Here is a 23,951-nt window from a genome sequence, read left to right as displayed (position 1 = left end):
CCCCCCTGGCTTGCATTGGGGAGACAGACCAGGAAAAACTGGGATTTGTGCCTACATTGTGGAGAGTTTCAAATGAGTGCCCTGTGAGATCAGCCAACCAGATCTGGGAAAGGGGGGGAGCACACCTACCTCTCTTGCAAGCTAGGAGCACCATCCCCACCAGGAAAGGGGCTTCAGCTCACTGAAGCCCCAGATATCCGCTGCAGGGCACAGTCCTGCAGGGAAGGGAGATCAGCTCACAGGAAGACAACACAAGAATGAGACTCTTCGGGACTATTGTTTGGGAACTGGAGGAAAAGCTTAAAACCCCTTCTGGGGGCTGAGCAGGCAAAGTGCTCACCGGAATTTTTTTTAATCCAACCTACTCAGCCCAGGCTGCTGAAAGTCACCACACAGAAAAGGCAACAGGCTGAAATCAGTCTGAACCTCCAGCAGGCCAGTGTATGGGGAACTAGAATTGGAGGACAGGGTAGAGACTGAGGAGCTGGCTGTGGAGCAGAGACTAACTTCACCACAGTGAGTGCCTGACAGTGAAACCTCTAAGTAAGGGGAGCGATGTCCTGAGCTACACTAGCCAGCCTGCACCCTAAAGACTCTTCAGAAGACTAGAGTAAGACAAGGCAACCATACGGAGGAGGCAGAATATCTGACAAGAGGAGGTGGTCCACAGAGAGCCTCAGATCAGCCAACTACCTAAGGACACCAGAGCCAAACCTAGACAAGTCCTGACATTGGCTGGCTGATACGATACACAAGTACCTCCCAGGAGAATGAAAATCAGCACACAAAACGGAGAGCCTCAGGTAACATAAGCTGCCCAGACGAAACTCACCTGATTGACTTTTTTTTAAGAAAGAAGAAAAGAAAACAATTTCTTTTTAAATATGTGTTTAAAATTTTTTAACTAATTTTTTAAAAATTTGTTTTCCTTTTTTGTTTTGTTTTTTGTTCTAGTATCAAAATTTTCCTGACATTTTCTGCTTTATTACTGGGATATTATCATTATAACCACTAAGTTTACTGCTTTTCTCTACTGTTCTCCCCATAGCTCTTATTGACCTCTTTCCCTTCCCTGGCTTTACCTTTCTCTCTTCTTGTTCCATTGGCATACTTTTTTGTTTTCTCTTTCCCCTTTTATTTTCTGTCTTCCTGTCTTTTTGTTTGTATCTGTTTGTCTCTTTATTTTATTTTTTTCCCCAACTATTTTCCTATTCCTCCTCTCTACCCTTAATTTTTTGCTCACCCTTCTTTCAGAATCTTTTCTCTGCCTGTTATATCTCCCAGTAGCTTCTTTATTTTTTACTTATTATTATTATTTTTTATTACTATTAGCAATAATACCCTCTCTCTCTCTCTTTCTCTCTCTCTTTTGTTTTAGCATTTGTGTTCTTACTTCACTCTCCCAATTCTACTTTCTTTTGGGATATTTTCATTGTGATTGTCAGAATATTTTAAGGTACTGCTTGTTTCCTGGCAGTTTGGTTGTGTTTTGTTTTGTCTTGCCAGCACCTGTAAAACAGCTCACATGACATGGTTGGGGCTGAGCCACACAGCCAACCTGAGAGGAGAGTCCTCCCAAGAATGGTTCAACAACAATCTAGACCAAATCACAACAGGAAAGCCCAAAGAACCCACAAAAGGGACACGCCTACAGCAAACAGCTCAGAAGTTCAAGGAAAACACACCTCTGGGCTCCACTGGAATCACAATACAAAATCCATCCCCATAAAACTGGCAGACAGTAAATATATCTAATATATAGATACAAACATTAAGAGTCACTAAAATAGGGAGACAAAGAAACAACCCCCAAACTAAAGGAAAGGAAAAATCGCCAGAAAAAGATCTTGATGAGATGGAGTTAAGCAAGTTATCAGAAATAGAGTTCAGAGTTATGGTTATAAAGATTTTAATGAGAACAACAAGACACTTAATGGAAAGGTCCAGAAACTTAGTGAAAACATGAAAAAAGAGCTAGATATGATAAATAAGATGCAGGCAGAAATGAAGAATACTATATCTGAAATCAAGAATACGCTGGAAGGAATTAAAAGCAGGCTCAGTGAAGCAGAGGATAGAATAAGTAACTTTGAGTGGTACCACTCAATCAGAGCAGCAAAAAGAAAAAGCACTTAAAAAGCATGAGGACAGTCTAAGGGAGCTTTGGGACAACATGAAGCGAAAAAAATTTGCATCATTGGGGTATCAGAGCAGGAGGAAAGTGAGCAAGGAATAGAGAACTTGGTGTAGGAAATAATGCCAGAAAACTTCCCTATGCTGGTGAGGGAGAAAGCCACACAAATTCAGGAAGCACAGAGAGTTCTAAACAAGAGGAACCCAAAGAGACCCACTCCAAGACATAATTAAAATGGCAGATGTCAAGGACAACGAGAGAATATTAAGGGCTGCAAGAGAGAGACAAGCAGTGACCTACAAGGGAACCCCATAAGGCTGACAGCAGATTTCTCAACAGAAACACTTCAGGCCAGAAGAGAGTGGCATGAAGTTCTCAAAGTAATGAAAAGCAAGAACCTGCAACCAAGACTGCTTTATCCAGCAAGTCTATCATTTAAAATTGATGGTGAAATAAACAGCTTCCTAGACAAAAGAAGGCTAAAGGAGTTGAGTAGCACCAAACCAGCATTGCAAAAAATGCTAAAAGGACTGCTGCTTTAAGAAGAAGAAGGAATAGTGAGAGAAAGGTACATCGGCATAAAGGGAAAAAATGGCATTAAATAAATATATATCAATAGTAACCTTAAATGTAAATGGAATAAATGCTCCAATCAAAAGACATAGGGTAGCTGAGTGGATAAAAAAAACAGGACCCATCTATATGCTGTCTACTGGAGACCCATCTGAGAGCAAAAGATTCACACAGGCTAAAAGTGAAGGGATGGAAAAAAATATTCCATGCAAATGGAAAAGAAAAAAACTGAAGTAGCAATTCTTATTTCTGACAAAATAGACTTTCAAAAATAAAGACCATAAACAAGAGAGAAAGTCACTACATAATATACTAAAGGGATCAATTCAAAAGGAGGAAATAACCCTTATAAATATATATGCACCCAATATAGGAGCACTTAAATGTATAAAATATTTGTTGGTGGGCATTTCAAGGGGGAGATCGACAGCAACACAGTCATAGTGGGGGATTTTAACACCCCAGTGCCATCATTGGACAGGTCATCAAGACAAAAAAATCATCAGGGAAACAGAGACCTTAAATGACACAGTAGATCTAATGGATTTAATTGGCATTTACAGAACATTTCATCCCAAAGCAGCAGAATACATATTCTTCTCAAGTGCACATGGAACACTCTCAGAAATAGACCACATATTAGGGCACAAAGTAAGTCTTTACAAATTCAAGAAGATTGAAATTGTATCAAGCATTTTCTCAGATCACAATGGCATGAAACTAGAAATCAACCACTGTAAAAAAACTAAAAAATATTCAAACACGTGGAAGCTAAATAGCATGGTATTAAACAGTGAATGCGGGCTACCAATGAGATCAAGGAAGAAATCAAACACTTCCTGGCAAAAAATGAAAATGAACACACAACAACCCCAAATCTATGGGATGCAGCGAAAGCAGTCCTGAGAGGAAAGTTCATAGGAGTACAGGCATACCTCAAGAAACAAGAAAAAGTTCTGCTAAACCATCTAACACAGCAGCGAAAAGAATTAGAGACCAGCATGAAAAGCCCCAGGGAAATGGAAGGAAATAATGAAGATCAGAGCAGAAATTAATGACATCGAGACTAAAAAAACAATGCAAAAAATCAATGAAACCAAGAGCTGGTTCTTCGAAAAGATAAATCAGATTTATATACCTTTAGCCAGACTCACCAAGAAACAAAGAGAGAGGACCCAAACAAATAAAATCAGAAAGGAAAGAGGTGATATAACAACCAATCTGACAAGTACAATGGATCGTAAGAAAATACTATGAGCAACTGTACTGCCAACAAACTGGACAACATGGGTGAAATGGACAAATTCCTAGAAGCATGCAGTCTTCCAAAGCTGAATCAGGAAGAATCTGAAAACCTGAATAGGCTGATAACAACTAATGAAATTGAAGCAGTAATCAAAAAACTCCCAGCAAACAAAAGTCTTGGACCAGATGGATTTACAGGCAAGTTTTACCAAACATTCAAAGAAGAATTAACACGTATTCTCAAACTATTCCAGAAAATTCAAGAGGAAGGAAAACTCCCAAGCTTTTTTTTGTGAGACCAGCATCATCCTAATTCCAGAACCAGATAAAGACTCTACAAAGAAAGAAAATTACAGGCCAATATCCCTGATGAACATAGGTGCTAAAATACTCAACAAAATACTAGCAAACCGGATCCAGCAATACATTAAAAAGATTATACACCACGACGAAGTGGGATTTATTCCGGGGATGCAAGGCTGGTATAATAGTCGCAAGTCAATAATGTGATACATCATGTAAACAAAATGGACAGAAATCATATGATCATATCAATAGATGCAGAAAAAGCATTTGACAAAATCCAACACTCATTTCTGATAAAAACTCTCCGCAAAGTGAGAAGAGAGGGAACATACTTGACATGATAAAGGCCATACATGACAAATGTCCAGCCAACATCATACTCAGTGGTCAAAAACTAAAACCATTTTCCTTAAAAACCGGAACAAGACAGGGATGTCCACTTTCACCACTCTTACTCAACATAGTACTGGAAGTCTTTGCCCGAGCCATCAGACAGGAAGAAAACATAAAAAGTATCCAAATTGGAAAGGAGGAAGTAAAACTGTCATTATTTGCAGATAACATGATATTGTACATAGAAAACCCTAAAGATTCCACCAAAGTACTGCTAGATTTGATAAAAGAATTCAGCAGGTTAGCTGGATATGTGATTAACATCTGGAAATCGATGGCATTTTTATACACCAACAATGAACTCTCAGAAAGAGAAACTAAAAAAAAAATACCATTTACCATTTTAACTGAAAAAATAAGATACCTAGGAATAAACTTAACCAAGGATGTAAAAGACCTGTACTTGGAAAGCTACGGGACACTGAAAAAAAAAATAGAGGAAGATATAAACAAATGGAAAAATATACCATGCTCATGGATTGGAAGAATTAACATCATTAAAATGTCTATACTACTCAAAGCAATCTATAGATTCAGTGCAATTCCTATTAAAATACCAACAGCATATTTCAAGAGCTAGAACAAATATTTCAAAAGTTTATATGGAACCAAAAAAGACCCCAAATAGCTGCAGCCATCTTGAGAAAGAAGAACAGAGTGGGAGGGATCACTTTACCGATATCAAACTGTACTGCAAAGCCATTGTAATCAAAACAGCCTGGTTTTGGTAAAACCACAGGCATATAGATCAGTGGAACAGAACAGAGACCCCAGAAATAGACCCATGCAATTATGGTCCGTTGATATTTGACAAAGGAAGCAAGAGTATACAATGGAGTAAAGACAGTCTCTTCAATAAATGGTGCTGAGAAAATTGGACAGATATATGTAAAAAAATGAAAGTTGATCACCAACTTACTCCATACACAAGAATAAATTCAAAATCGATAAAAGACTTAAATGTAAGTTGTGAAACCATAAAAATCCTGGAAGAAAACATAGGCAGTAAAGTTACAGACATTTCACATAGTGGAATTTTCACTGATACATCTCCTAGGGCAAGAGAAACAAAAGAAAAAATTAACAAATGGGACTACATCAAACTCAAAAGCTTTTGCACAGCAAAATAAGTCAGCCTCAAAATGCAAAGGAAACCCACAGTCTGGGAGAACATACTTGCCAAGGATGTATCTGATAAGGGGATAATTTACAAAGGGTACAAGGAACTCATACAACTTGAGGAAGTCAAACAATCCAATGTAAAAATGGGTAAAGGACCTAGAGAGAGGACAAACAGATGGCCAAGAGACATTTGAAAAAATGCTCAATGTCACTAATCACCAGAAATGCAAATTAAAACCACAATGAGGTATCACTTCACAGCTATCAGAATGGCTGCCATCAACAAATCAACAAATGACATGTGCTGGCGAGAATGTGGAGAAAGGGGAGCCCTAGTACACTGCTGGTGGGAATGTAGACTGGTGCAACCACTATGGAAAACAGTATTGAGGTTCCTCAAAAAATAAAAAATGGAGCTGCCTTTTGACCCAGTGATCCCACTTCTAGAAATATATCCTAAGAATCCTGAAACACTAATCAGAAGGAATATGTGCACCCCTATGTTCATAGCGGTGCAATTTACAATACCTAAGATCTGGAAACAGCCCAAGTGCCCATCAGTAGATGAGTGGATGAAAAAGCTGTGGGTCATTTACATCATGGAATACTACGCAGCTATAAAGAAGGATATTGTACCCTTTGGGACAGTATGGATGGACCTGCAGAATATTATGCTAAGAGAAGTAAGCCAGGCAGAGAAAGACAAACATCACATGATCTCACTTATATGTGGAATCTAAATAGCATAATAAACTGATGAGCAAAATAGATTCAGTGACATGGAAGCATGGATCAGACTGACGAATCTCAAAGGGAAGGTGGGAGTGGATGGGTGCATGGCTGGGGACAAATTAAGCAAAGAATTTAAATGCATATATGCATAACCCAAGGACACAGACAATGGTGTGGTGAGGGACTGGGGAGGGGGATGGGTTCAGGGGGAAGAGATCAATGGGGATAAAAGGGTACATCTGTAATATTTTGAAGAATAAAAATACCAACAACAAATAATAAAATAATGATTACCAAATAAAAATAATTTAAAAATAGAGGACATATTTCCTGCTTTCAGGATTCTCACTATCAGAAAGAGGTAAAAGTTAAAATAATAAGTGTTTTCTTCTGTGATGTTCGATTTATGCTCAATAGTTCCATGTTTCCTCAACCCCGTCCTGTTTTATTCTGTAGAACCCTTAGATCCAAGTACTGTGGCACTGCATCCTGCTTAATCCTTTCCTGAGAACCCTCTACACCCCTGATATGCGTTTCCTTTCTCCAGCATTGCTTCCACGCCAGATTCTGCCTTGTCAGGAATAAAGCCGGTTATATATAAACATCCCTTGTGTATTTGAACTACAAATAGAGTGAGTTTAACACACGTAATCACCAAATATGTCTGTTATTGTTTCCACTCAGTTTCCATCCAGCCCGTCATCATCTGTCCTTCCAGCTGGCTCTCTTTCTTTTTGGTGTTCCGTAAACCTTCAGTCTTGTTCCTTACCCGCAATCTTTTTTTAGAGTGAGTGCAAAAACAACTGTATTGTCGTGGCCTCATCCCAGATTTTCCCCATTTGTTTCATTGGACCGCAAGACACACGAGTGCACTTTGCTTTGCCTCACTTGTTGTCTCAGACTTACCCATGTTTGCTCTGTACTTGGTTGGTTTTTCATGACTTTGTAGTGCTCCATAAGTTATTTAATCAGCCCCTTTTGATGGGCATTTTGATAGATAGGAACATTTTCTTTTTCTTACTGAAGTTATTGAGGTGACATTGGTTAATACAATTATATAGGTTTGAGGTGTACAATTCTATAATATATCATCTGTACATTGTATTTCAAAGAGTTTATTTTAACCATAGGATCTATTTATTGGGTTACACCATGAAAAATGAAAGTTTTTTTAAAAAAAGGTTTTGCTAGCAATTGTGCGTGTGTGTGTGTGTGTGTGTGTGTGCGCGCGCGCGGGGAGGGGGGCTGCAGACAGGTTTCCACTGGACATTGGGAAATATATTGGGACCAGAATACAGAGGATATTAGTGCAGGGCCCATTATAAACATTATATGAGAGGACCCAGGATACTTAGAGGAACTGAGTTTGCCAGTTGCCCTCTAAAAGGACCTATGAAGGGGCTGGTATCCTAAGTGGTTCTTACTATGTGGCTCTTTTACTTCTAGAACGCATTGCAAGTCTATCTGGAATTAAAAGAAGGGTGTGAGCAAAGTTTTTACGGAAGGAAAGTCAGCAGAGGCAGGTGGGGAAGAATGTGGCCGTGCTGAGGAGCCCCTCAGTCTGCAGTTTTTCAGCTTGTGAAATAACTGGAGGTGTGCTTTACAAGGTGTATGCTGGCACGAAAACGTTGCATGCAGATGTGCCTTTGTGTTTCTCTGTGTGAGGGCCTGCCGAGCTCAGTGGATTAGTAGCGGAGAGGGAGAGGGTGAAGGAGTTAAGTCATTAAAACATAATTAATCACTGTATTGTAAAACAATGCCTTTTTGTTTGTTTTTTAACTTCCTGGAATGAGTGACAGGCACATGAATTCATTGTCGGTTGTGGCCTTTTCTTCACCTGAGAATTTTAAGGGGGATGTAAGTGTCTGGTGCAACATCTCCACCTTCTGGTGGATTGACAGAGTAACAGTTTATAAAATGAATTGATAAAGACAGTATTTACATATGTTGTACACAGCTTACCTGAGTTGAATACCTAACCCAGTTACTTGAAGTGTTCAAACAGATTTTCTGTGTTGCTATTGTTAGATTGGGTTTAACCTTAAGAATCAGAAGGAAGGAATTTCAGTTGATGTTATTGGCAAAGAATCACAATTGAGAACTTTGTTACAAACATAAAAACTTCCTCTTCTCTGTGTGGATTTTTGGAAAGATGATGAGGAAGCACAAGAGGCGAAATATATTATTTCTCATTATCTTTATTCTGCTTCCATCTGTTTTCAAGACTTGCTTCAGCCAACAGTCACTGTCTCTGGAAGTGTCCTGATACCTTGGTGGCATTAGTATTCTTCCCACCTGGACTGTTTTTACATCGTGCATGCCTAGCATGGGCAGTGGCTGTGCCTGTTGGCTTACTTGGGTATTCCCAGTGCCCAGAACCGTGGCAGGCGCTCAGAAATGTTAGTTGAGTGAATGTTACCAGTATATGGGAGAGGCAGGCAATATCCCCCAACTGTGCGCTCTGGCCCTATAGTTTAAGATAGGTGAGATGATGGAATTAATCTGAGAACAAGGACTGAATATTTTTAAATACAGTAATGCTATCCCAGGGGCATTAAATTGTCTAATTGATTTTATCTGCATACTTCTGAGCTCCTTTTGTGGGTTTCTGAACCCTTGACTTACACAATGATTCAGTTTAGGATAGGTAAGTTAAAGGATAACACACTACTTTATAAGACAGCTTTTTTACTTAGTGCTCTAACTGCTCAGCTTTTTAGTAAATCGTTAGAACAAGTTAGAAAAATGAGCCTTGAGAAATCACTGAGAGAAACCTCAGCTGGAATGAGATTACTTCATTCTCATTAGATAAACTTTCCCAGAGTTGTTCTGCTGAACAGATACTACTTGTTCATGCTTCAGGGATGTGTGGGAGGAGCACACCAGCGACTTCAGGAGCTTCCCTGAGGTTAACTGAAGTCAGAGGAAGTGCTGGGGTGAACTCATGCAGCTCTGTTTCTTTTTAAACCCAAAGAGTAAACCACACCTGAAGTATATGGAATCAGTTTTTGTCCAGAAGACTGATATTAGCTAAGCACACCTGTGGTACTTTCAGAGAATGTGAAGGTTGTCTCGTTCTCCTTGGCCACTTAATTTCCTTGGCAGCCTGAGAAATTCTTTGTGGTTTTAGGCAATTAATGTTGTAGAGAACTCATGTATCTTTTGTTTATAACGTGAGTTCAGTGGTGATTCTTACGCTGTTTTGTATGGACCAGTTGGCACAATCAGAACGAAGGACCAAGGAGGCCAAGTTTCTGTTTTCAGTCCTTGAATGGGCTGTTCAGGAAGTAGCTGTGCTTGATGTGATACCTTTGTCTGATTCTCACAGATGATGTGGTGGGTTGAATGAGGTCATGTGGTTACACTTGTGAAACTGAATCATGACTGGAAGGCTAAATCAGAGCCCATATTCTCGAACAGGGTGGGGCCTGATCAGCCTTTCAGGAGCATCTCAGACGTCCTGTAGGTGGCATTTATCTAACCCCCTGTTGTAGGTGACCCGCACCAGCACCCCTATGTGGCTCTGCCTCCTGACCAGCCTATTTGTTTAGTTGTCTCGTTGGAGGCCTGTGCCTTGAAAGGGCAAATGCAGCCACCATCTCTAAAATCTGTTGAAATCATACCAATAATAAATTTGGCACTTAGTAGTTAATAATGTTAAGAATGAATCATGATGGTTTTGCTGTGGAGGAAAGAAAGAGTTTAAATTAGAATTTAGATTAAGTCTTCCTCCAGGAAGCAAAAGCAGACAAAAATATTCCATTTGGGTGGGCTGGATCCTTTCCTGAGGCATTAAACAAAACCACTAGCAACAAGCATTAACCTGCAAGCCATATCCTCACTCCAGGAAGCATCCATTAGAGATGAGTGTTGACTGGCTGCTAATCCAGCACCCAGGGCTCGCAGCTGTGTTAGGAAGCTGGCTGGAAGAAGCTTCGCAGTGGGGCTCCTCACTGATGACATGGCTGATTCCCCGAGTTCTTTTTCCTTGCTCTGAGCTGCGTGTTTAAGTAGGTACCACAATCCTAATGTAAACAGGAGCTCTCATGTGCTGGAGCGTGGGCCCTCTGCCCCGGTTTGCCACTCTGTCCCTGTTTATACTGGTTGTGTCAGCTCAGGGACACTTCACTCTCAAAAGTATCCAGGTTTTGATAATGAATTATGTGCTCATCCTACTTATAAGGGGATAAAATGATCAAATATGCCTGATCGATTGGCTTAACTTAATGTCCTCATAATGGTATTATCTTCCATGTTTATTAAGAAGTGACTGAACCTCTGGGTAAGAGCACTCCTCTACCTCAAGCCCTGCCTTAGTTGTGGTGTTGAGTTGCTCATGTTAATAGCATTTGGTAACATAAATAATTAGCAAGGCTTTTGGTAGTACAGTGGTGCCTCGGTTTTTGAACGTCTCTGTTGACGAACATTTCCGTTTCCGAACACCGTAAACCTGGCAGGAAATGCTTCAGCCTCAGAAGTAGAACATGCCACTCAGCTTCCGCTGAGGGCAAGATCCTGAGGCCTAGCTGTGGGCTGTGGATCCCTCGGTTTTGGAACGTTTCAGAACTCAAACGGTCTTCAGAAACAGATTACATTAAATAACCGAGGCACCACTGTATCAGTAATGTATCAGGGATGCATTGCATTTCAGTATGGAGCCATGGTTAAAATCTGAGCTTCTGGAGCCTCATTGCCTGAGTCCAGATCCCAGCAACAGTCTTTCTGAACTGTGTGACCATGGGAATGAACTGTGTGACCTTGGGAATGGGACTGGGACTCTTCATCTCTATTGTGAGGAGGCAGGGCTGGTGCTTCCGCAGGGGTTTGTGGGGTGATGTGGGTGGATCTACTTCAGGTGCTGAGAGTGGTGTTCAGTGAATGAGGAGTGCCCAATAAACATTAGCTATTGTTATTTCATTAGAAACAGCCAGTCAGTGTTAAAAGTACTAGAAAAGAGTGTGCGAGGGACTGGGAAAGAACAGAAAAGTCAAGGTCTCAAGCAGTAGTTCAGTCAGTTTAAAATCATGGCAGTTGGTGTATTTTCTTCTCTCAGCCTGGCACACAGTGAGGGGGGATCCAGTTCTGCCCTCCTCTCAAATCCTTGCTCATCCGTGAGACCTGGCAGCCCAGCCCCGGGCCTGAGCTCAGCCCCATGCAGGGCCAGGCAGGGCAGAGGCCTGGCTTGCCCACCATTCCTGAGGGTAAATTGGCAGGATTGGGTGCAGGGTGGTTAATGGGGGTGAGGGAAAGAGGGTGTGTAGAATGACTTGGATTTCCAGTTCAGGTGCCTGGGTGGTGATGATGCTGTTAACTAAGTTCAAGGGTAAGGAGCCTCCTCGGATGAGTTGGGGAGAGAAAGTGATGCAGTCTAGGCGGCAGCATGGACTCCCCAGCTTCCTAACCTGCCACCGTCACTTCACTTCCCAGCCATGTTCCCTTGGCTAGTGTGCCTCAGTTTTCTCATCTGTAAAATGGGAATAATAATAGGATACCTACTTCAAGGGTAACTGTGGGCACTAAAACATTTATATGTGTAAAGTGCATGGGACAGTGCTGGTAAGTACTACGTAAGATTCGAGTATCGTCATTACCTTGTCTGTTTTCACCCCCTAATTTTAGGTGTGTGGATGTGTATATATAGCAGTCTTTCAAATGGCATTTGCAGAGAATATATTAAACTTCAAAGTAAGCACCTAATGAAGCGTGCATATAGACTTTATAAAAATCACGTATTCTTTTTACAATTTTTTGTGTTTATGGAGAGGTAGGAATAAAAATTTTGCCTTATTTTTTATTAATTTTTGATTAGTGCCATATGCCTCCCCAGATTTATGTAGGCCTTCCTGTGTCTAGAGGCTTGGGTTTCTGTAGTGCTTGGAACCTTGGGCATGTTCTTCTCTCTGACTGTGGATGGTTCAGGAACCTAGATCAGGGCTCTCAACTGTAGTCAGTACTACCCCAGGGGCAGTTGTCATATCTGGAGTATTTTTATCTCCCACTATTTGGTGGATGGTGGATGTCTTGGAAAGTATGCAGCAGTCTTCCTTAGGGAAGACTTGTCCTGTGCTTCTCATAGAAGTATCCCATTAAACTTTCCCAGGGGTGAAAAACCTGCTTATAAATATCTAAGCCCATGATTTAATTCTATTTTGTGGGTAAGATATATTTTTGACTGGTTTAATATACATTAACCAAACCCTTCCATGAATGTAGCTTTTGTCTAAATACTGTTTTATTTGGAATCGTCTCAAGAAATGTTTCTCATTTTAGAAAGCCACATCACTAATACTAATAAGTGGCATTCTCATGATTAAATACAGATGCAAGCATCAACTATTTCCAGCTGAATCAGCAACTGCTATTTTCTCACATAGTTGTACCTAAGGATTTGATATTAAATCACATATTATTTTATTATCAATTTCTCCCTCTGTTTTTTCTTTGTTACGATTATCGTTACACACACACACACACACCAGCAGGCCAGCCTTGATTTTATGGTTCTGACATACATGTATTTGAGTTACCATAACTTGCTTAAATAATACCAGTCTTCTAACAACATGGCTGAAATCTGAGTTACCATAGTGCATTAGCTGATTAATTGCATGAAGTACAAACTTCGCTGTTCACTCTCTAGTTCAAGGTTTACTGTGTCAGTAATACACGTGCCTCACGGTCAGTGCCTGGCTACATCGCTTCTTCCACCGCCAGGTCCCTGCACACCTGCTGTTCAGTTCGTGACAGGCAGCAGGTTGTGTGGTGGTGCTGCCTTCTGTTTGCCATGATGAACCCCGTGATAGTCATGAAAGGGGATGATCAGAGGAGAGAATTGACCAACACAGATGGAAGTGCAGCAAAGAAATGAAAAGTGATGACCTGGAAGTGGAAATCAAACCAGAGGGAGTTATAGAAGAAATAGCTCCCTGAGAGTGTAGAGAAAGTGATGCTGGCAGAAAGCTTCACATTAAAGGAATTTCTGGAGATGAAAAGATAGAATGTTGGAAGCTGATTCAATCTTAGAAAGGAGTGCGACAGTTCTACAAGGCGGAGAGAGAGATGTCTACTCTGTGTCCTGTTATATACCAGCAAGGCTAGCACTATTCACCGTACTCTTAAATTTTCTTTTTTACAAAGGAATAAAACACTTTAATTCTCAATATTTCCACTGCTATAAATTTACTTTTTAAAATTTATAACCAGCAGTAAGAAAGCTTTTAATATTTTGACAAATTTTTAAACTTATGGGCAATAATTTTTTCTATTGATTACTAATATTGCTTTGCAGTTATTTTTATGGTCCGCACTACTGTGTAAGCTGAGGTCTGTGTGTATGTGTACTCATGTGTATGTGTAGGTAGATTTGATCTATGGCTTTATATCAGCGTACTAAAAATATGTTGACTATCTCAGAAAGGATGCATTGACCTTGATTGTGTTGTGAAGCACTGATCTAGATGACTCCAAGTTTAAATAGTATATAAATGTTCTGCCTAATATTCATGTCCTTACATATTCATTCTTTTATTATGGTGATATTTCTCTAGCTGCACAAAATAACAAAAATTTTAAGACACATGATATGGTTCAGGCTTTTTGAAAAACACATAGATATTTATTGGTAATTGATAGATGGCTTCACTGTTATCGGAGATATTTTGGTTTAGGCTAGTAGTTACAATATTAAGCACAGGAAATGATTTTTAAGACTATTTAAAGTAGTTACTAGGTTAAGGGGCTGAGTGACGCACTTGTACTAATAAAACCATCAGTCCTTGTTATACATGTGGTATGTTGGTCTGCGTATGTGTGTATGTAAGTGTGTCAGAGCTGGGAATTTTGTTTCTAACATTTAAATCCAGACCGAGACTTGGAGACTCTGAAAAATGTGGTGACTATTCTAGACCCTGTTCCCAAGCCACACTGACTTAGTCAGACATGTGGCTCATTTCTGAGAGTTCTGGCAGATGCTGCCCAGACTGCACGCAGTGGATATTCTCTGGCCTTATTCAAAGAGAAATTGGCCACTTTACTTTCATTGAGAATGTTTGCCTATGAAGCTGTTAGAGATAAAGGAATTTCCAATTTATTTCCATTACGTGGGTTTCCAGGTGAGGATAAAAAAGGATATGTGGTCTAAAAGCCACAATACATCGCTTTTATCATTTTAGATGATTTCTTATCTCTTTAGATGATTTCTTATTGTAGTTTATAAAAGCCTTAAGAATATTCAAAACAAAAGTTGGCATTTGAATCCCATGAGTTTCTTGATAAGTATAACTTTCAACACAGTCTTATTCCCTCCACTTCAACAGTAATAAATGTGTTTTTGTGTACTTTCAATCCATAGATGTTATTTTTAATTTATATTTTCATGTATGTAATTTAGGAAAGAGCAGTCAATATTTGTAGCAGCATTTTCCCAATGAAATCCATGTGTATTGCCTTTTTAGTGGTGTTTTTTTTTTAACATCTGTAAGATAACTTTCCGTAGGTCTTAATTATTCTTTTCAACCATTTGCATCTTATGTTTTTCTAGGCAGCTCCAGTTCCGTGCGTGTGTGTGTATGTGTGTGTGTACACATTAGCACTAAAGATAGCTAAAGAAAGACTAGGGAAGGGCTTGGTAGGCCTTTTAGGACACTAGTCATTTTCTTCCTCTGTTTCATGGATTTTACCACTAGATGGTGCTAGAAGGCCAAGGGTATACCAAATTCTGCATCTAGGAGATGCCTGCATTTTGTTGAAATTTGAAAATATTTGCTTTTAAGAAATATTTACTTTTAGAAATTCATTTAGGGATATCCAAAGATTATTTTAAGTATCATGTTTAGCACAATATTATTTTTTTTACATGGTACGTGCCTAGTAAGTATTTATTATTTTGTTATCTATCTTCTTGTGGTGTTTAGTCTGGAAAAAATATAAAGTTTAAAGGACTCCAAAGCTTTATTTTGTCCTTGTTTTCTTAATTTTTTTTACTATTATCTCACATTTCTTTATTTTTCCCCTATGGTTATCATAAAATTTCTTTGTTTAGGCTGTACGATCTTGTGTATACACGTGTGCATGTGCACACACAATTTTGCATTAACTTCTTAATCTAAATTTGTGGATATTCCTAGTTAACATTCTCTTAAAGCTTTAGTTGAGAAAAACAATACTGGTGTACTGTTTGGAAATGAAATAAAATGGTATGAATTGGGTAGTGAATACAGGGAGCAAGACATTCACTGAAAGATTTTCTACAAATCAGTTTCATTGAATGTAAGTTTTAGAAAGAATAGATAGATTTTCTTTTTTGAAGTTGTCTGAATATGTTTTCCCATGTGCATACAGGAAGAACAAGTGTGTTATTTATTACTGCCTGAGCGGATCCTGTAATACTGAGTTATAATCCAAAAGCTCATGTAAGAAATGCTAGACTTCAGGTTATTTTCAAATTATCAATTAATTAAAAAAATTTATTCAGTGCTAATATGTTATTCTATTGATAATATTTTACTCATGTAAATAATTTATTCTTGGTTGGCCAGGATAAATAATTTTTGAGACCACAGCATGGGCATGATGTAAAACATAAGGAGTATGATTTTAATGTTTTTATAACACAGTTTATTTTTTAGATGGGGACAGTGTTCTTTCTGTTTTTTCTAAGTCAGCATTTAAGATGTCCCACTAATACAATAATGTAATTTCAGAGGGTAAAATCACTATAACATTAAATGTGCCCACTATACAATGTTCCAATTTTAGAAACATTAGAATGGGATTGAAATATTTTAAAGACCTCTTAGAATTGAGGTCTCGGGTAGAGAAGTGTTTGGTAAATTCCAGAGTGCTAAATGGAGCCATTTGACACTATTAAAGATGGTAGACCCTTAGTTTTGGGTTCCAAGTGATCATGCATTTATATGTGCATACACACGTGCACAGACGAAGTAAAGTGGGTGTTACCATTTTTGAGATATTTGGGAGCTGTGATGTAGTGGAGAGAAACGGGGGATAGAGGGATAGGACATTGTGCTGAGGGTATTTTCCAGCTGCAGTACTGGCCCCTTCACTTTGTGTAGGGTGGCTGTCACTCATCCTCAGTATTATGAGCAAGATGGAGAAAGGAATTAGCCTTTCAAACTTTTTTCACATTAGCTGGTGTAAAACATGGCAATCTTAACCTAGCTAGTGGCACACAGTTCGGGGAGGGGGTGGCTATTGAAATAACCAAGTGAGGTGTATATATTCATATATTGGAGTGCCCTGGAATTTATGGAATTGAAATCTTGATGGAGAGATGGATATTTCAATAGAGATCCTCAGATAATTCTTCTAGCCCCTTCACTACCAACCCCTTTTTCAAACCTGACTAACATACTAAACAGTTTTTTAAATGAATGATATTATTAAAGGTGAGATAAAGCTTAAAGGGAGGACAATTTCATTAATAATTTTTCTAAAATAAAGACTATTAAATGGCTTTTTGATAAACTACATGTACTCAATTATTAGCCAAGCTTCCATATTCTCTGCTCTACCCTCAGCATGAAGATGTAAATGCAGAATAGGTGTGTAATAATGACACATGTAAGTTCAGAGTGTTTCGGCCTAATATTCAGTCACACTTCTCTTTTTCTAAAATTGCCTAAGTTTAAAATCAGTTCATTGAATTCAATCTTTCAAATACAAATCTTAACAAATGTTGTGGAACCTTCTCCCTCCCTACCCCTATACTACACAAGTTTTTAAAAATATGCACAGGACATTGATAAACAGGACATTGATAAAGGGGTGATGCCAGAGGTCCTGCATATCTGCAGATGGAATGACAGAAGGCCTAGTAATCAGGATGTACTCAGTTATGTAAATGAGCTGTATTCAAAACAGCATTTTCTTTCCCTAAACTTAAACTTGAAGGCTAGGTAGAACTCCCTTCTCTATATTTTTTATTTCTCCCCAGAGTGGCTGTGGAGTGGCAGCGTTTCCTGGGAGATGGCCTCTGTGCCTTGACATTGACGTGGCTCTTTCTGCCTCTGCCCCTTCAGCTCTGCGTCAAGAGCCCTGCCTCTTAGCCATGCACTACCTCTCATTTATCTCACTTTTTGGTCTGCCTTAATGTTTTTTGGAGTTTCAAATTATACCCAGATTTTATATCATTTTAGTTCTCTGTTTATGCACATTTTGATGGGCTGAAGCAAGGATAATCAAAAGAAACATTTATTTACAGCTTGTACATATTGACTCTAACAAACAAGGGGAGGCCTTGTAGCCTTTAACTCCTACACATCAGTATAGTCATAATATATGCGGACTTCCGATCTCCTGACACTTTGCAGTGATCTTATGCTTTCGCTCCTGGTTCTGATATTTGACTTCTTGAATAGCCTTCTTGAAAATGACCTACACATGAAAAAGTAAATTATTGGGTCCAGGCACACATTGCACGCAGACAAGAAAAGTGTCAGTTCTCTGCAGTAATACAGGATTTTGTGCGCGTATTCATCTAAGTGTCTGTCTAAGTCACTAAAAGTAAAAGGAATTCTGCACAAGTGATATGGCAGAAAGCACGTGAAAAACACGGCCACCACCACCCGAATGCTCTGGTTGTGTTTCCGCTTCCGGCTTGACTGGCTCACGAACTGCCTGCTGGACTTGTGGATGTAGCGGGATATGGCTATGTAGCATCCGATCAGGATCGCCAGCACAGCCACGAACAAGCAGCTTTTGACGTAAATGACTGCATTATGCCATTGGACTCCCAAGGGACTTTTAAGTTTCATGCAGTCGTGAATATTTTCTTTAGTTGGTTGAACATCTGTTAGGATGATGTTTGGCAAGGCCAAAACAGCCGTGATCACCCAAACACAAATGGATAAAACCTTTGTGAAGGTTATGCTATACATGCGAGAGTCCCCGAATGGCTTTACCACCTTCAGATAGCGGTCGATGCTTATCAGCCCAAGAAACACGATGGAAGTATACATGTTTGCATAAAATAAAACCGAAGTATATCTGCAGAGGATAGCGTTGAAGTACCAAGGCCCCAGTCCTGTGTCATGGATTATTCGAAATGGAAATGTCAGCGTCATGATGAGGTCAGCAACCACTATGTTTTTGAGATAAAGTATGAAGCTGGTTTTATTCCTAATGTGGAAGAAAATCCACACCGCCAGGCCATTCAGTAAGACGCTCGCCACGAATATGACGAGGTAGAGCACAGGCATGACGATGGTGTCAAACTCGTTAAGGGTGGCGTTCCTCCCGGGGCCATCGCTGGTGTTGCTGGGAGCCAGGCTCCCTGGGCTCGGCAGCTCGGAATCTGTAGGAGAAGTGGGAGACGTCACCTCAGCGCTTCACATGCATGCCCAGGGATGCCTAGGCTCCCTCATGGGCTGGCCGCTGCCATTTTGGGCGACTTTGAAAATGTCTTTAGTGATGTAAAGAGTCAGCTTAGCGTATTGTTAGTATTTTGAGTAGCTAAATAATTGGTGGCCTCTAAATCTGCCCCTGCCCCGTAGTCCCTTGAGTAAAATGTGACATTTCCTGTTCTCTTTGCTAACTGTTTGAAAATGAAAATAAATAATATCAGTGAAAATTACTTTGAATTTTAAATTAGTGTTTGACATCTTTACAAATAGACTCAACAAAATCTGAGGACAGAAAATTGAAATTTCATATAGTAAGGAAATAAAATGGCTAGCACATGGCTATTTTAGTGTGGTCTTTAACGTGCTCTCTGAAATATCTCTTTCTCAGTTTTAAGTTTTATGGCTTATTTTTTTAAATAAGTTTTACTTTAAAAATTTATTTTTTATTTTTTTTAATATATCTTTATTGATTTCAGAGAGAGGAAAGGAAAGGGAGAGAGAGAGAGAGAAACATCAATGATGAGAGAGTCATTGATGGGCTGCCTCCTACACACCCCTGACTGGGGATCGAGCCCGCAACTCGGGCATATGCCCTGACCGGGAATCGAACCCCGATCGCCTGGATCCTAGGTCAACGCTCAACTGCTGAGTCACGCCCAGCCGGGCTAAAAAACTTTTTATTTATTGCTTTCAAAGGGAGGGAGAGGGAGAGGGGAAGAGAGAGAGAGAGAAAGAGATTGATTTTGTTGCTCCACACATTCATGCATTCTCTGAGTGCCTCCTGCATGTACCCTGACTGGGGATCAAACCCGAAACCTTGGCACATCAGAACGATGCTCCAACCAACTGAGCTTCCCAGTCAGGGCCAGTTTTAAGTTATTTAATCATCAAGGGGAAAAGTAAAATTAGTGGGTCATTTTGAATTTTTTGCTCATGACTTTCCTATAGGACTTATGAAGTTTTAGGGACCATTTTTAGGAATAGAAACAATTGTTTTTAATGTTTTAGTTTATTATCAAGGAGGGCACTTGTTACGAATAGTTGTAAGCCAAACTGATGATTGCTAGATTGGGGGAAGGTTAGGGGCTGAGTGAAGGTATTACCAAGTACAGATTGGCGGTTACAGAATAGTCATGGTGTGTAAAGCATAGGGAATATAGCAGATAATATTGTGGTGACTATGTATGATGCCAGGTAGATACTAGACTTATGGGGGAGGTTCACTTTATAAATTGTATAAATGTCTAACCACTATGCTGTACACCTGAAACTGAAATAATACTGAATGTCAACTGTAATGGAAAATTTTTTTAAAAAGTAGTTGTAGGCTGGTACTTTTTTTGTTTACAAGATTTTACTAGATTTTACCTATTGCACTTAGAATATAAAATCTTTAAACCTTTTACTTTTGGGGGGAGTTTTAGTTCTCAGTTCATGTTGTGAAACACCTATACTTTCCCATCTATCATGTAATCACTGGAATGGTTTGTGAGCATTAGATTTATGTTACAGCCACAAAGGGGCTGGGATCTCCCATGCCAGAGCATGTAATTGATGGACAGCTCCGGCTCAGCGCTCTGACCCCACCACCATTTTCTTGCTGATGCCATACTTCCTGTGGACAGCCACCAGCCAGTTCTGAGCACAGTGAGGATACGAGGACAAGGAGGACAAGCCCGTTCCTAGGACGGGGGGCTTCTGATGAATGACTGACTGGAGGACTCTTTCAGTTTAGTCAAAATCTTCTTCCACTGCACTGCCCCCTGAGTGCCCCTGTCCCCCCCCACCCCGCTCCCCACTGCTCCCGCTACTCCCCGGGGCAGACTTGCACACAGCCTGTGATCCCCGTGGCACTGCCCCCAGTAAGGCTCTTGGCCACTTGATCACATTGTGTCATCTGCTCTTTTTGAAAACCTGAACTGACACAATTTTAAAATGTACTTTTTAGATGTAAGGTTACAAGGAAGGCCATTTCTGAGTTTTTACTTGTCACTAATTCATGTTTACCAGTTGTGTTTTGGAGTGGTTTTGTTTTAGAGGTAACAGCATGAATGTGGCCCTCATTTCCCCACATGACAGGCACTGTAGTGTACATGTTGTTGGTTTCCTTTTTTGAAGAAGTGAAACAGGGAAGGTCTGATGACTATAATCCAAAAACAGGTTCTTAAGTTGCTGCCTGAAATTTAAGTATAGTCTTTTCCTGAGTATTCTTGTCCTCTTTCTAATTCATTCCATTTTATCCCCTGCTACAAGTGTTTGTAAAAACTGGTTTTCCTGGCTGAAATATCTTTACACAGGCTTGTAATTTATACCTGGACTAGCCTGTGATGACGATACCCATAGTGTTATTAAGCTTTACGAGTTTAAATGCCTGATTCAGCTGCCACCTGGGTTCCTGTTGCCAGTTTCAGATACTGCCTCGAGCCCACTGTGCAAGCCCGTCTCACACAATGAAGGGTTGCAGTCTTGGTGGCTTGGGCACTGCCAGGTCCACATCAGCATCCATGTCTTAGAAGCTCCATAAGATGTGCAGTTTTTCCTAGGTTAAGATACTTGCTTGAATTACTTTCCCCAATTAAACGGCTAGCAGTCACTTTCATCTAAGACTAGATCCCTGAGGAAAGTAGAGAGAGGATATGTGGTCCAGCTGAGGGACACAGGCTGAAAGGGGCAGCTACATCATCTCCTGAAATGGTGGCTGTGCTTGAAACAGGCACTGACAAGTGGTTTTCAGAGCCCTTGTAAATCCAAATCGGACAGTGCGCTAGCTGTAGCCCACTAGGCATGGACCAGTTCAGCCCTAGGGTTTGCGTGCTGGACCCACTCACTCTGCATGTCCCGTGTGGAATGTGGTTGGTCAGGCACTGTGTGCATGTTGAGTATGTCATTATAGCAGCTCAAAGTTGTGATTGTATATACAGCACTCATATTAAGTGATAATTAGCTGACCAATTATGGTTATTGTTAGATACAGAGTCTTAAATCAGAATGTTAAAAAAAAAATCCTTCTCTGTACTCTGTCTTGTACGTGAAAATTGTCCCCACATGAGTGACCTCACTCCACAGTGGTCCTGAACTGCTGTGTGGTGTGTGGTTGGCTGGGCTTGGTTATTACTTCATTTGCAAAGTCCCCATATACAGGGCAGCTTAAATTATTAAAGTCTGTTATGGTCACTTTATGAGATAATGTGCTAATAAAAGGTGACTGGTTCCTAAGAAGCAGAAAGTGCTGGAAAGTTCAAATGTCATATAAAGAGTTTTCTCTGATTAATTTTTTTTAGAACTGAGTCTGTGTCATAGTTCTTTTCTACCAGCTATCCCACCACCATTTCTCCCTTCTGCCTCATGGCCCCCGTTTCACCCAGGCATGTGGGTATGCTCAGAGGCATTTCTCTGCACTGCGCCTGCTCAGGAACCATGACCTGAAAAGTGAGTGGCTTTCTTTGCCCAGCCAGTTTTACCATGTTCTTCACTGTCGATAAAGAGCGTGACTGGGTTAGGGCCACTTTTACTGTCAGATAGCTTGGCGATCCAATTAGGAGAAACTGGGAGCTGTTTTTACAGTGTAAAGGCTGTTTTCTCACATGCTTCTTGTTTATTAGGACGTTTTCCTGTATTATTTCATGCAGACTTTGATACAGAGTGATAATTGAGGGTACATTTTCTTGATTAGTCTTTCCCCTACTTTACTCCCCCAACTCCTTTTAAATTAACAATGACCTGGGCACTGATTCCATAGTAAATTATCATTTTATGCTGGTGTGAGGGTGAGTGGTGGTGTGGTTGTGTGCGGTGTGTGGGCTGTGATTGTCTGTGTTTGTGTGTACGGGGGACTGTGCTGGAGGAAGGCCTGGGATTTGCAGCAGAGAGAGCAGTAACCGCTGTGGCTGCTGTATCAGATGGTGCGGATGAAGGGAATTTTCATCATTGCGCAAAGTCCTACCTGGCAGTTCTGGTTTAGTCATTTCATGACTGTAAAATGGAACAAAGATTAACTTTGCTGGACCTTCTGAAAGTTAAATGCTCTGCAAACATGTCGTGCACAGTGTCTAGTATTCAGTAGGTGTTCACTCGAACTTAAGGCACTCATTACAGTCTCTCATGCGTTGCCGTTGTGTTGGGAGTGATAGAACGAGTGGCAAAGAAGTTTGGTTCTTCTGCTTTTGGTGAAGCTACATTATTGCTCATTGGGGCGTGTCACCCTTGGCACAGAATGTGAAAGTATCAATAATATGTCACTGCTGCTCTACCTGCCAGGTGGGAATGAAATACTAGAGTCATGCAAATTATAGGGCGTCACTACCCTGGCACCACTGCCCTTGCACGGTCATGTTCTAAATAGTTACCCAGGAGAGTAGGTTGATGTTGCCTCTGGCCTCCTGGGGAACCTCAGTGAACCTTGCTTTACGCTTATTACTTCTGCAAAGTAATATGTACTTTAGTTTAGAATATAAAAATATTCCCCAGATGTTATTAATTTAACCTTTCTGTCCTTTCAGATGGTCTCTAGATGAAACAAAGCTTGAAGTGAAGTGATAGCAAGTTGAGTGAAGTCACGTGTACCCCAGCGACGCCATCCTGCCTGGGTGCTGCTTCGTACCCAGTGAAGGGCAAGGCTAAACGCTTGCTGGCTTATTTTGTTAGTTGGTTCGGTGGCCAACAAACCCCCCAAATTGCCACATAGTCTGAATGACAGTTATTGGTCAAGCACACTGTCCTTTGCATTTTCCCTGCGGCTTACCTGGTAATTTTGCAAATGTCAGGTTGAACCCCATTCTTTAGTTGTGATGGACTGTCAGCAAGTACACGTGTCGGGAAACACTGCGGGACGGGTGAGGCGAGGGTTCAGCATAGGTTACTCCTGGTTTAATGTCTGGCAGGAAAAAGAAAAAAAATGAAACAGTTGGGAAGAAATTAAAAGGTACTCTCTTTGGACATGAACAAGTTTGCCACACAAGAGTTGTCTAATTTTGTGCTCTCTTTTCAGCCGGCCATGAAGCACAGACCACACATTTCCATGTGTGTTCTCCGTCTGAATGCTGCTTTGTGGCCGTGGGAGAGCTCCTTAACATCTCTGTGACTCA

At 40.4% G+C, this 23,951-nt stretch overlaps 2 protein-coding genes across 2 annotated transcripts in view; one reads left to right on the top strand and one right to left on the bottom strand.

The window, feature by feature from the left end:
• The window catches only part of MED12L (mediator complex subunit 12L), a 322,191-nt gene that overhangs the window by 171,145 nt on the left and 127,095 nt on the right, over nt 1-23,951 (top strand). The gene's annotated exons all lie outside the window — the stretch shown is intronic.
• On the bottom strand, nt 17,703-23,740 carry GPR87 (G protein-coupled receptor 87). The gene is made up of 2 exons (XM_081137796.1): nt 23,609-23,740; nt 17,703-18,818 (listed from the first exon to the last, which is right to left on the bottom strand). Exons 1-2 carry the CDS (start codon nt 23,640-23,642, stop codon nt 17,779-17,781), a joined length of 1,074 nt encoding a protein of 357 aa, XP_080993922.1. The 5' UTR covers nt 23,643-23,740; the 3' UTR covers nt 17,703-17,778.

The sequence above is a fragment of the Miniopterus schreibersii genome, assembly GCF_964146895.1.
Source record: "Miniopterus schreibersii genome assembly, chromosome: 5".
NCBI classification, from domain to species: Eukaryota; Metazoa; Chordata; class Mammalia; order Chiroptera; family Miniopteridae; genus Miniopterus; species Miniopterus schreibersii.
The sequence above is the reverse complement of the archived record's forward strand: the minus strand, read 5'-3'. Positions and strand labels throughout refer to the sequence as shown.